Source organism: Bufo gargarizans, chromosome 4 (assembly GCF_014858855.1).
Source record: "Bufo gargarizans isolate SCDJY-AF-19 chromosome 4, ASM1485885v1, whole genome shotgun sequence".
Taxonomy (NCBI): Eukaryota; Metazoa; Chordata; class Amphibia; order Anura; family Bufonidae; genus Bufo; species Bufo gargarizans.
In genome coordinates, this window is record NC_058083.1 from 243,366,216 (window position 1) to 243,379,483 (window position 13,268).

At 45.4% G+C, this 13,268-nt stretch overlaps 1 protein-coding gene across 3 annotated transcripts in view; it reads right to left on the bottom strand.

Annotated features, from left to right (window-relative positions):
• Positions 1 to 13,268, bottom strand: part of ASRGL1 (asparaginase and isoaspartyl peptidase 1) — a 54,620-nt gene that overhangs the window by 14,523 nt on the left and 26,829 nt on the right. For all 3 annotated transcript variants that reach the window (XM_044291379.1, XM_044291380.1, XM_044291381.1), the window contains exons 4-5: positions 8,531 to 8,685; positions 4,902 to 5,020 (exon numbers count right to left, since the gene is read on the bottom strand). In XM_044291379.1, the coding sequence (XP_044147314.1) occupies positions 4,902 to 5,020; positions 8,531 to 8,685 (274 nt within the window). The remainder of the gene's footprint in view (positions 1 to 4,901; positions 5,021 to 8,530; positions 8,686 to 13,268) is intronic.

Below are 13,268 nucleotides of genomic sequence, written 5' to 3' on the forward strand. Positions count from 1 at the left end.
ATAACAAGCTGCTTGAGGAAGCGGCGACGCTCACTGGAGCTCCGGTGAGCTCCATGGCCTCCTCACAGTTTACCAAGCACAGCACTGTCCATTTGATAGCGGTTGTGCTTGGTATTGCAGCTCAGCCCCATTCAGTTGAATAGGAATGAGCTGCGCCTAGGACATGAACGTAACATCACATGACCTAGGAAGAGGCCTAAGCACTTAGAGCAGGGGTGGGGATCCTCCGGCCCGCATACCATTTCATGTGGCCCCCGGAACCCTGACAGAAAATGCTAATGACTGCTTCCATTATGGAAGTAGTCATTAGCATGTGGGAGGCACAGGAAAGTGAGAACAGCGCATTGATAGCTGTACTCACCTTCCCTGGCCCCACGCTGTGTCCTGACACATACAGCGTCAGGACTTAGTGCACGTAGACGCGCACTATGACCTGACACTGTGCGCTGTCAGGTCACAGTACAGCGCGGCAGGAAGAAGACCAAGGAGGGTAAGTGAATCTGCCAAGAGGCAGCGCTGTCTGGAGCTGGAGAGGTAAGTTTATTTTTTTATTTATTTTAAATGTCTGATCTGAGGTCTGATTGGGGCTGAGCTGAAAGTAGGGAGGGTCTAATGGTGTCTGATCTGAGGCTGGGGGATCTGATCTGAGGCTGGGTGGCCTATGTGGGGGGTCTGATCTGAGGCTGGGAGTCTGATCTGAAGCTGGGGGTCTGATCTGAAGCTGGGGGTCTGATCTGAAGCTGGGGGGCCTATTGGGGGGTCTGATCTGAGGCTGGGGGGTCTGATTTGAGGCTGGGGGGCCTATTGGGGGTCTGATCTGAGGCTGGGGGGTCTGATTTGAGGCTGGAGGTCTGATGAGGGTCTGGTCGGAGGCTGGGGGGGGGGGTCTGATGTGAGGCTAGGGAGGGTCTGATGGGGTTCTGATCTGAGGTTGGGAGGTCTGATGGAGGTGTGATCTGAGGCTGGGGGGTATGATGGGGCTGATCTGAGGCTAGGGAGGGTCTGATGGGGTCTGATCTGAGGCTCGGGAGGCTCTGATGGGGTTCTGATCTGAGGTTGGGAGGTCTGATGGGGGTGTGATCTGAGGCTGGGGGTCTGATCTAAGGCTGGGGAGGGTCTGATGAGGGTCTGATCTGCAGCTGATGTAGGCTGGGGGTCTGATAGGAGGCTGATTTGATGCTGATGGAGGTGGGGGGCAGATCTGAGGCCAAATCAATGCCAAATAAAGAAATAAATATATAACATTCTCAACTTGAATATTAGACAGCTATGTGTGGTCAAAATGACGCCTGTACTATTTGTAATATAAAGTGCAGGCGCCATTTTGTGCTGCAAAAATACAGCACTCTAGATTTTTTTAAATGAAGCACAATTTCAGTAACTTAAACCTAAGTCACTTATATGTTTGACTAAATATAGCCGTCAAATTTTTAAGTTGTGAATTTTGTCTGACCCCCAAACAATGTTACAAATATCCAAATGGCAGCGAAAACCTTCCCCATCCCTGGCTTAGACCATCAATATCAAAATCCTGGAAAGTCCTTTTAAAAATAAAATACTGTTAAATATGTAAAGAGAGAGGGCAACAAACTATAAAAATGAAAACACCGATTTGTTTATTTTTCACCGAAAGCCAATGTTTGATCAAACTGTCAGTATTTGGGCACTGCATGTCATTGGTATTTGGCATATATACAGTAGTAGAGCTTAGGAACATTGTAGTCTTTGCCATAGGGGAATGCTAGATATACTGACATCTAGTGGCCAAAGAGAAAACAGTACCAGCAGGAAGAATTCACAATTGCATTACATATAAATAGCGTTACATGAGCAGCCCATGGCCACCGTTGCTGCTCTGTTCACCAACTCCAGAACACCGACCCCTGGCTAAGCGAACCCGCCTCCCTTTCTTCTCTCCATGCTGGTGGGTCCGGACTCCAGAGTAGCCCATCCATCCATGCAGGCTCCTCACTCACTTTGCCTGAAGACGCACATGCGCGCTCCCTCTGACTCTTAACCCTTTCCTGACACAGTGATTTTCCATTTTTGCTTTTTCATTTTTCCCTCCCTGCCTTCCTGGAGCCATAACTTTCTTATTTTCACATAGACGTATGAGGACTTGTTTTTTGCTGGACAAGTTGCACTTTCTAGTGGCACAATTTAATATGGGTTTTGTTTTTTACGGCATTCCGTATGAAGTAAAAATTACTTGTTGCCTCCATCCTTTGGGTTAGTATGATTACAGCAATACTACAGTTATATAGTTTTTCTTGTGTTTTAATATTAACATATATTTAAAAAAAACTTTGGGAAAAAAAAATATTTTCTTTACATTGCCATATTCTGACCCCCATAACTTATTTTTGTCACATCTACAGAGCTGAGTGAGGGCTCATTTTTTGTGGGGCAATCTTTAGTTTTTATTGATATCATGGGATATGTATGACGGTTTGGTCACTTTTTATGACATTTTTTTTTGGGAGGCGAAGCAAGGACAAAACTGTCTCAGAGTCAGGCCTCATGCACACAACCGTTTTTTTTAGGGTCCGCAAAAACGGGGTCCGTAGGTCCGTGATCCGTGACCATTTTTTCGTCCGTGGGTCTTCCTTGTTTTTTGGAGGATCCACGGACAAGTTTGCCATAGAAATGATAGGAAAAAACAGACACGGATCACGGACACGGACGACAATCTTGTGTGCATCCGTGATTTTTCACGGACCCATTGACTTGAATGGGTCCGTGAATCGTTGGCCGTGAAAAAAATAGGACAGGTCATCTTTTTTTCATGGCCAGGAAACACGGATCATGGATGCGGCTGCCAAACGGTGCATTTTCCGTTTTTTTTAGGGTCCGCAAAAACGGGGTCCGTAGGTCCGTGATCCGTGACCATTTTTTCGTCCGTGGGTCTTCCTTGTTTTTTGGAGGATCCACGGACAAGTTTGCCATAGAAATGATAGGAAAAAACAGACACGGATCACGGACACGGACGACAATCTTGTGTGCATCCATGATTTTTCACGGACCCATTGACTTGAATGGGTCCGTGAATCGTTGGCCGTGAAAAAAATAGGACAGGTCATATTTTTTTCATGGCCAGGAAACACGGATCATGGATGCGGCTGCCAAACGGTGCATTTTCCGATTTTTCCACAGACCCATTGAAAGTCAATGGGTCCGTGAAAAAAAAACGGGAAACGGCACAACGGCCACGGATGCACACAACAGTCGTGTGCATGAGGCCTCAGTCTTTCTTTTCATTTTTTTTCCCTGTTACAGCATTTGATGTATGTAGGGAAAAGGGGTGATTAGAATTTTTACATTTTTCTTTACGTTCACTTATTTTAAGTCCAAGGGGACGTTAACATGCGATAATCTGATCACTTCTCCCATACACTACAATGAATTACCATTGCAGCCTATGGGAGAATTGCTATGTTCCTATGGAATCTTGCCACAGACAGGGCTCCATGGGAACATAGCTGTGGCAGCCTCTGATCCTTCAGAGGGCCTGAGGCCTGCCAGCAACTGAAAGGCTCCCTTGATCTATCTGCGAGGGAGCAGTTCAGACCATGGTATCTGAAGGGTTAAATGACTGCAATCAGTGTTATCGCCGAACATTACCTCTCGGTGTCTGCTATGTAAAACTGTAGCGACTTGGTTGGCATGATGCTTGCTCTGGAATGGGAGCCAGCTTTAAACACTCGACATGCGCCCTACTTGAGAGAAGGGTTAAAGGGTCAGTGTGCACACATCCTAAATTCAACAACCAATGGCTAGCCGCTTTGGGGTACTTTAGGGACCTTCTCCTGCGGGAAGGTGCCTGAGCAATAGGTTCTAGTCCACTAGTGTCCTGAGCTGTTCTAAGTTTATCTGCCTGTGTATCGACATCTGTCTGTTTCATGGACTTGACCCTTCTTTGCCTGACCTGACCTATGCCTGACCTTCATACTGAGCCTGAGCTGCCTACCCTGACCTTGGACAGTTTATGCTAGATTTCTCAAATTCTGCCTGCCATGACCTTGAACTGTCCCTGGCTATGGTTTTGTTTGATTCCTCAGTGTTGTGCACCAGTGTCACTTGATCCCATGGGTTAACATTCACTTGAACAGACACTAATCAGAGAAGCAGTCTGGTGGTTCCCCTGCAGCAGAGTCCAGATCCCTTTATCCACATTTGCATCGTAACAAGTAGCTCTAATAAAACCAAATGCTTTTGAAATAAATAACTATATAAATATAGGAAAAGCAAATATCATTGTGGTTGCCAGTGTCCTTAAGGGTCCATTCACATGTCCGCCTTATGGGTCCACATCCGTGCGGACCCATTCATTTTCAATGGGGCCGCAAAAGATGCGGAAAGCACACTGTGTGGTGTCCATATCCGCACTTCCGTTCTGCAAAAAAATAGAACATGTCCTATTCTTGTCAAAAGCCATGGACAACCAGCCATGTGCGGTATGGAAGATGCGGAACGCACATGGCGGATGTTAGTTTTTTGCGGATCCGCAATTTGCAGACCGCAAAAAACACTTGCGGACATGTTAATGGACCCTAAATGGAAGATCCAGCTTTAAAGATTACACAAGTGTTTTGTATTCCTATGTATTTAAATTGTTGGCACACGTTTATAACAATGGCTTTAAAATTAAAGGGGTTGTGACACTTTTAGGGGCAGTCTCATAACCTATTGAAGCCATGCCTCCCACCCTGTTGAGGAGGTGCTCCTGTCCAGACAGAGGGCAATGTGACCAAAGTCCCCATACCTTCACCAATGAAACACAGCGCACCTGTCATCTGCGCATTTGCAGGTCTGCGTGTTTGAGTCGAATGTGTTTTAATGGAGGCAACACAATGACGTGTTTGGTTTGGAAAAAGAGCCTTAGCTGGTAGGTTCTCTCTTACCTATACAGGATGTATCACCAACACGTCCAACCATTTTATTAGTTATTCCACCAGTAGAAGTTGCACAGGCCACGTTACCTTGACTATCGATGGCAACAGCACCAACAGTTCCCAGACCTCTATCAATAAAGAAATATCCCAGGTCAGTCAAGCAATTAGGGTAAATAAGGTATAATTTACCTACAAAGTGGATATTAGAATGGAAGACTGCAAGTAATTTCAGATGACGTGTAGTCACTACCGAGATGCAAACCTCCAGTAATCGTACAGAACATACATGATAGGAGTTACTAACCGGTTTGCTTTTAGAAACTATTTTTGCTATATAATGCAATGTAGTTTAACCCTTTTTCTGCCAAAACTATTTCCCCATTTTTGGCATACACATGATACCATACAACCTGAATTATAAAGTAAAATAAATCAGATTACACTTTCTTACCCATATATGTTTTACCTGCCATGTTGTGAAAAGCACTTTAAACGTTACGATTTTGGCAAAAAGTGTAAGGCCTTTTTTACATGGGCGTCATGTTTTTGGCCCGGATAAGATGCAGGTGCATTGCGGGAAAAGGCGCGATCTTTCCGCGCGAGTGCAAAACATTGTAATGCGTTTTGCACGCGCATGAGAAAAATCGGCATGTTTGGTACCCAGACCCGGACTTCTTCACAGAAGTTCGGGTTTGGGTTAGGTGTTGTGTAGATTTTATTATATTCCCTTATAACATGGTTATAAGGGAAAATAATAGCACTCTTAATAAAGAATGCATAGTACAATAGGGCTGGAGGGGTTAAAAAAAAATATATTAATAATTTAAGTCACCTTAATCCACTTGCTCGCGCAGCTGGCTTCTCTTCTGTCTTCATCTTTGCTGTGCACAGGAATAGGACCTTTGATGACGTCACTGCGCTCATCACATGGTCCATCACATGATCTTTTTACCACGTCATCACAGGTCCTTTTCCTGTGCACAGCAAAAATAAAGACAGAAGAGAAGCAGGGCTCCACGAGCAAGTGGATTATGGTGAGTTAAATTATTTTTAATTTTTTTTTAACCTCTCCAGCCCTATTTTACTATGCATTCTGTATTCAGAATGCTATTATTTTCCCTAATAACCATGTTATAAGGGAAAATAATAATGATCGGGTACCCATCCCGATCGTCTCCTAGCAACCGTGCGTGAAAATCGCACCGCATCCACGCTTGCTTGTGGATGCTTGCGATTTTCACGCAGCCCCATTCACTTCTATGGGGCCTGCGTTGAGTGAAAAGCACACAAAATAGAGCATGCTGCGATTTTCACGCAATGCACAAGTGATGCGTGAAAATCACCGCTCATGTGCACAGCCCCATAGAAATGAAAACCTAACGTATTGCACCCGCGCGGAAATCTCGCCCATGTGAAAGGGGCCTAATGTCTTGTAAAAATAAAATCATGGTAGAGGTTAAAAGGCTGACTCGAGCAGAGTCGGAAGTGTACAAAATCTCCTAAAATAAAGTTCAAGGTGCGTAGCGTTCATAATTGCTACTTATGTCTATATGCACATATTTCTCCACATTCAGCAGAACTAAAAAGACCAAAATCTCCCCTAGATACCAGTAAAAACTCAAGTCACAGAGTCAGTCGGTGGCCTCATCAAGTGCAGGAGGTGATTAAATGTGTAACTGCCCTTCTTCTCAGTCTTTTAGGCCACTTTGACATAGTCAGTATTTGGTCAGTATTTCTCCTCAGTATTTGGCCTCATGCACATGGCCGTGCTGTTTTTTGCGGTCTGCAAACCGCGGATTCGCAAAAAAACAGAAGCTGCCTGTGTTGCCTTCCGCAATTTGCGGAACGGAAGCCTGCAATATAAATGCCTATTCTTGTCCACAAAGCGCGGACAAGAATAGGACATGTTATATTTTTTTTAACGGGGCCGCAGAAAGGAGCCACGGATGCGGACAGCACACTGAGTGCTGTCCGCATCTTTTGCGGCCCCATTGAAGTGAATGGGTCCGCATCCTAGCCGCCAAAACGGCGGTTCGGATGTGGACCCAAACAACGGTCGTGTGCATGAGGCCTTTGTCATCTAAAACCAAAAATGAAACCTGCAGAGAAAAAGTAAAATGAAAAGATTTGTGCTTCTTTCATGTTTTGAACCCACTCCTAGTTTTGGCTTCCGCAATGCACGGGCACCTTCCGTGGGGCAGGCGCATGGGGATCGCAGACCCATTCACTTGAATGGGTCCGCGATCCCTCCGTTCCACAAAAAGATAGAGCATGTTCTATCTTTTTGTGGCGCGGAGGCACGGAACGAAACCCTAGAAAGCACTCCGTAGTGCTTCCGTAGTGTTCCGTTCCACATCTCCGGATTTGCGGACCCATTGAAATAAATAGGTGCTCGTGTATTGCGGATCCGCAAATCGGGACACCAACGGTCGTGCGAACGAGCCCTAAATATGACAATAAGAGAGCACATATCTTCTATCACTGGTAAGAAAGGTCACTGCTTGAAGAAAAGGTCTCTTATTTTATAGTAACCCATGTCGCTGGAAGGTTGTTAAGGAAGGAGAGAGTAACAGGCTGTGATCTATCCACTGAAACTTGCAAAATTAAAGGGGTTGTCCAGTTCCAAATACTGATGACCAATCCTCAGCCGATCAGCTGTCTGAGAAGGCAGCGGTGCTCCTGTGAGCGCCGCAGCCTTCTCTTTGCTTACCAAGCACAGCGCCGCACATTGTATAGAGGCTGTGCTTGGTATCACGCTCTCTTGTCCACAGAGGAGAGGGACATCTGCTCCTGGCTCCATCCACTTATGTTTCCCAAACCGGTGGCTGCAGAAAGTGAGTCCCCACAATCTCATACTGTTCGCTTGTCCAAAGGATTGGTCATCAGTATTTAAAGCTTGACAAACCCTCTAAAAAAAATGCATCCTACAACCTGAATGTGGAAACTAAGCCAAAGAAGCTTAGTGTAGAGGTGGGTAAAACATTCTATAATTCGTGTTCAAAGCTATCTGAGATTTGTTAGCCATTTTGCCACGCGTCTTTGGACAGGCTGAAATCAGTTTCCCTTTTATACAGTAAAAGTGACTCCTGTTAAGGCTACTTTCACACTGACGGATCCGCTCATATAATGCAGACGGTGGCTCCGTTCAGAATGGATCCGTCTGCATTATAGTGTTAAAAAATTTCTAAGTGTCAAAGTAGCCTGAACGGATCCGTCCAGACTTTTACATTGAAAGTCAATGGGGGACGGATCCGTTTGAAGATTGAGCCATAGTGTGTCATCTTCAAACGGATCCGTCCCCATTGACTTACATTGTAAGTCTGGACGGATCCGCACGGCCAGGCGGACATCCGAATGCTGCAAGCAGCGTTCGGGTGTCCGCCTGCTGAGCGGAGCGGAGGCTGAACGCTGCCAGACTGATGCATTCTGAGCGGATCCGTGTCCACTCAGAATGCATTAGTGCTGGATGGATGCGTTCGGGGCCGCTTGTGAGCCCCTTCGAACGGAGCTTACAAGCGGACACCCGAACGCTAGTGTGAAAGTAGCCTTATCTATTTGGAGAACCCCTGATAAGGGTTCAGGGAACCCCAATGATCTTAGGAACCCCGGTTGATATTAAAAACACAGGTTATGCTCACAATTGATCGGCCACTGGGTTTGAACCAGGTTTCAGATTCTTCTTCCATCTCTCTCTTGAACGTTCAGTGATGAGTTCTTCATTGGGAACTTCAGGGATGCCCTGTGCCTTAGCAAACAGAGATGCCCCCTTACAAGTCAGAAGCATGTGATCTGTCTAAAAAAATTAGGCCAAATAAATTGTTGCACATATATACACACCATTTTATTTTAGCATTGTATACCAGACTGGGGCATTTGTAATGAGCCTTATATAAGCAATTACAGTTCACAATAAAGAAGGTGAATTGTTAAAACTATTTTGTAACTCAAAATGGTGACAAAAGTAAAAATAGTGTTTAGACATCACTGCTTTGTACTGAATGGATTTAGCTGGAATCCAATTTGCCTTCTGTAAAGAAAACAGAATGTAAAATGATGCTATATGAATGCTCATGTGAGTGAACACTTAAGGGTACTTTCACACTTGCGGCAGGACGGATCCAGCAGGCTGTTCACCCTGTCTGATCCGTCCTTCCGCTGTTTCGCCGTGCCGCCGCTCCATCCCCATTGACTATAATGGGTACGGGGGCGGCGCTCCTGCGCAGTACGGCAGTGCACAGCGAAAAGCCGCCGGACTAAAAGTCCTGCATGTCCGACATTTTAGTCCGGCGGCTTTTCGCCGTGCACTGCCGTATTGCGCCGGAGCGCCGCCCCCCTGTCCCCATTATAGTCAATGGGGACGGAGTGGCGGTCCAGTGGCACGGCGAAACAGCGGAAGGACGGATCCGACAGGGTGAACAGCCTGTGTTAAAGTACCCTAAAGGGGTTGTCTGCTTTTGTAATACTGATGACCTATCCTCAGGATCAGCTTTTCGAGGAGAATGCCGTCTGAAGAGAACTTGAATATGAAGCCAGGCTGTAATTACATCTGCTCGCCACTGCAATGTCGACGGCGAGCAGGAAAACAGTGAGCTCTCTCTTCAAACAGCTGATCATCAGCGGTGCTGGCAGTCCTGAGGATATGTCATCAATGTTACAAAAGCGGACAACCCTTTTAAAGACGATGGACACCTTTGACATGGAATTTTTTTTTTACATATGTTAGGACTTATCCACACTTCAGAGAATCCCGCCCCTGTGCTGTCAATGTTAGTACAGCATGTACTAGTATCCTGTACTAAGTTTCTGTCAGCAATCTTTATGTCTTCACTCATTTTCAGACCCACTGATATGCAATTTGCATATTAGTTTCAGACTAAGACTACATGCACACGACCGCGGATCCGCAAAAAACAGAAGCCGCCCGTGTGCCTTCCGCAATTTACGGAAAAAAACGGACAAGAATTGGACATGTTCTATTTTTTTTGCGGGGCTACAGAACGGAGAGACGGATGCGGACAGCACACGGAGTGCTGTCCGCATCTTTTGCGGCCCCATTGAAGTGAATGAGTACGCATCCGAGCCGCAACAGGATGCTGTTGTCTTCATTAGCTGTCATGTGTCAGAACAGCTTCATTACTGTACTGATTTCCCCTTCTACAGCTCATGAGGAATCTCCTTTCACTTGTGCTGACAGTCACTGATGCTGAGGAGTGTCGCCCCATGCTCCTGCAGTCTGGCATATTTTCTCCTTTCTCTGCCTACAACTGATGTGATTTACCTCGTCTTTACCACTGATTCCTTTGTGTGCTTTCCTGCCTATGTATAACCTGTGTAATTTGCCCTTGATAACTTGAATGGGTTCTCCCCAATCTGATTTGCCATGTGCAACCACCTCCCCACTATTGCCTCCAACATTGAGAGATACCAGGGGGAGAGCAGAGAGAAATGTCAGACGCAAGAGCAGTGTTTTTCTTTCTGATCTATGTCAGAGGCAACTAGGATAAAAGACTTGCACACACTCTGTAGATGTAGCAATCCTTAGCTTGCCACTAAGGCCTCATTCACACAACCATATTGTCGGTCCACGTTTGAGCCGCAATTTTTGGGGATCGAACATGGACCCATTAACCGTGTGGTTGTGCTGCAAATAATAGATGTCCCATGCTTGTCCTTTTTTAATGTGAATGTGCTAGATGAAGAGGGCTTTTTGCCCTTGAAACGTGTTGACGATCAAATAAAGGAATTCCATTTTACATGGACCTGTCTAGAAGTTTTCTGGGGATAGCGCCTGGATTTCAGTTCCCTTTTCTTCTGCAATTTTTCCGGTTCTCGCAGACAAGATTAGCCCAAAATGGATACTGCTGTGTGAATGTAGCTTTAGGGTCCATTCACACATCAGTGTGTGTTTTTTGCGGATCCGCAAATTGTGGATCCACAAAACATGGACACTGGCAATGTGCATTCCGCAAGTTGCGGACCGCACATCGCCAGCACTATAATAGAAAATGCCTAATCTTGTCCGCAATTGCGGACAAGAATAGGACATGTTCTATTTTTTTGTGGAAACGGAAGCACGGATGCGGACGTGCGTATCCGTAAATGTGGATGCGGACAGCACATTCCGGCCCCATTGAAAATGAATGGGTCTGCACCCGTTCCGCTAAATTGCGGAAAGGATGCGGACCCATTTTGCGGATGTGTGAATGGACCCTTAAAGAGTTAAATAAACAGTTGCAAGAAACTTTTATTTAAGTTTTGGGTTTTGGTCACATTGCAGAAAGTTATCAGAGTCAAGTAAGAAACTGCTCCATCTGCATTTTTAAAGTTGCTTAATTATGCATTTAGGAAGCAAGTGAACAAAAGAAAAAAAGTTATGTCAGGGTGATTGTGCGGACACAGGAGCCGTCCCACACAATAACAGCTGGAGACCAGCACTGAATGACAGCTGTGCTCCTGCTGTAAGGCTAGGTCTACACAACGACATTTGTTGCGCGACAGATAGGGCGCAACATTTGTCGCGCAACATTTTGTTGCACTAATGTCGCGCGACAATTTTTATAATGGCAGTCTATGGTGTCGCACTGCAACATGCTGCGACTGCGACATGACAGTCGCAGAAAAATCCATCTCGAATGGATTTTCTGCGACTGTCGCATCGCAGTCGCAGCATGTCGCATGTTGCAGTGCGACACCATAGGCTGCCATTATAAAAATTGTCGCGCGACATTAGTGCAATCGCGCGACAAATGTCGTCGTGTAGACCTAGCCTAATGGCTGGGATCAGCGATAACACCCATCCTGTCCATTTAACCACCTAGATGCAACATTCAATACAGATCCATAGGATAAAAGTATGCTGCACAATTAGGCTAGGTCTACACAACGACATTTGTCGCGCGACTTGACAGAATGGGGCGCAACAGTTGTCGCGCGACATTTTGTTGCTCTAATGTCGCGCGACAATTTTTATAATGGCAGTCTATGGTGTCGCACTGAAATCTTGAATGGATTTTCTGCGACTGTCGCGTCGCAGTATGTCGCATGTTGCAGTGCGACACCATAGACTGCCATTATAAAAATTGTCGCGCGACATTGGTGCAACAAAATGTCGCGCAACAAATGTCGTCGTGTAGACCTAGCCTTAAGAGCACAAAATAAAAATAAAAACTAATTAAATGGCAGAATGCCTGTTACTTTCTATTCCTCCCATAAAGAGTTAATAAAAGATAATTAATGTGGTATATGTGGGTCCTAATACTAAAATAAGACTGGTTACTAAGGGGCTAAAAGCAGTGTGTCAGCAATTTTGACCCATGAAAAACTGATTACACTGCTAAGTAGGGGTCAAGGAGAACGTGACAAACAAACCTTTTGTGCAGCCTTTATCAGGAGTGGTGTGAATATAAACTTTTAGGCCTCTTGCATACGTTTTCATTCCTTTTCAATTCCGTTTTTTTTGCGGACCGTATACGAAACCATTCATTTCAATGGGTCTGCAAAAAAAAAGGAAGGTACTCCGTGTGCAATCCGTTTCCGTATTTCCGTTCCGCAAAAAAAATAGAACATATCCTTTTATTGTCCGCATTACGGACAAGGATAGTACTGTTCTATTAGGGGCCAGCTGTACGGTTCCGCAAAATACAGAATGCACACGGACGTCATCCATATTTTTTGCACATCTTTTTTTGCGGACTGCAAAATACATATGGTCGTGTGCAAGAGGCCTTATTCTGCTAGATGCTGCTCCTGCAAGTGCTCAGTAGGCTGGGCTTGACTGTGAAGGGGCTAAATCAGTCAGCTTTTCCATTCAGGATCTGCACAAACAAGTAGCATGCTACTTATTCTTGCAGATTTTTTTTATACAGTGTGGACAACTTTCTGTCCTGTGACTCAGGACTAGTATAGTATATGTAATGCAATGGTAATCACTCACAAAGTTCCCTATTTTTTTATATCGAGCAAAGCTGTATGCGTCAGGGTTCATGACTGTCAATTCCTGAACAGTCTGGGTGCATCTATGATATTTTTGAAGCTGGAGAAGCTAGGACCAATTGTGACTGCAAGTATCATTTTACCATTCACAGTAAATGGTGCTAATGTATTAGTATCTGATCTGCGGACAAACATCACCAATTAGTCGATGAAAATATCTCTCTGTTAGGCCTCATGCATGCGGCTGTTGCCCGGCTGTATTGCGGTCTGCAAACAACGGGTCCACAATACACAGGCACCGGCCGCGTGCACTCCGCATCACAGATGCGGACCCATTCACTTGACTGGGTCCACAATCCGAAAGGTCATTGCGGAATAGAGTAATGGGGTTTCTGTCCGAGCCTCTGCACCGCAAAAAAGTAGTGCATGCACTACATTTCTGCG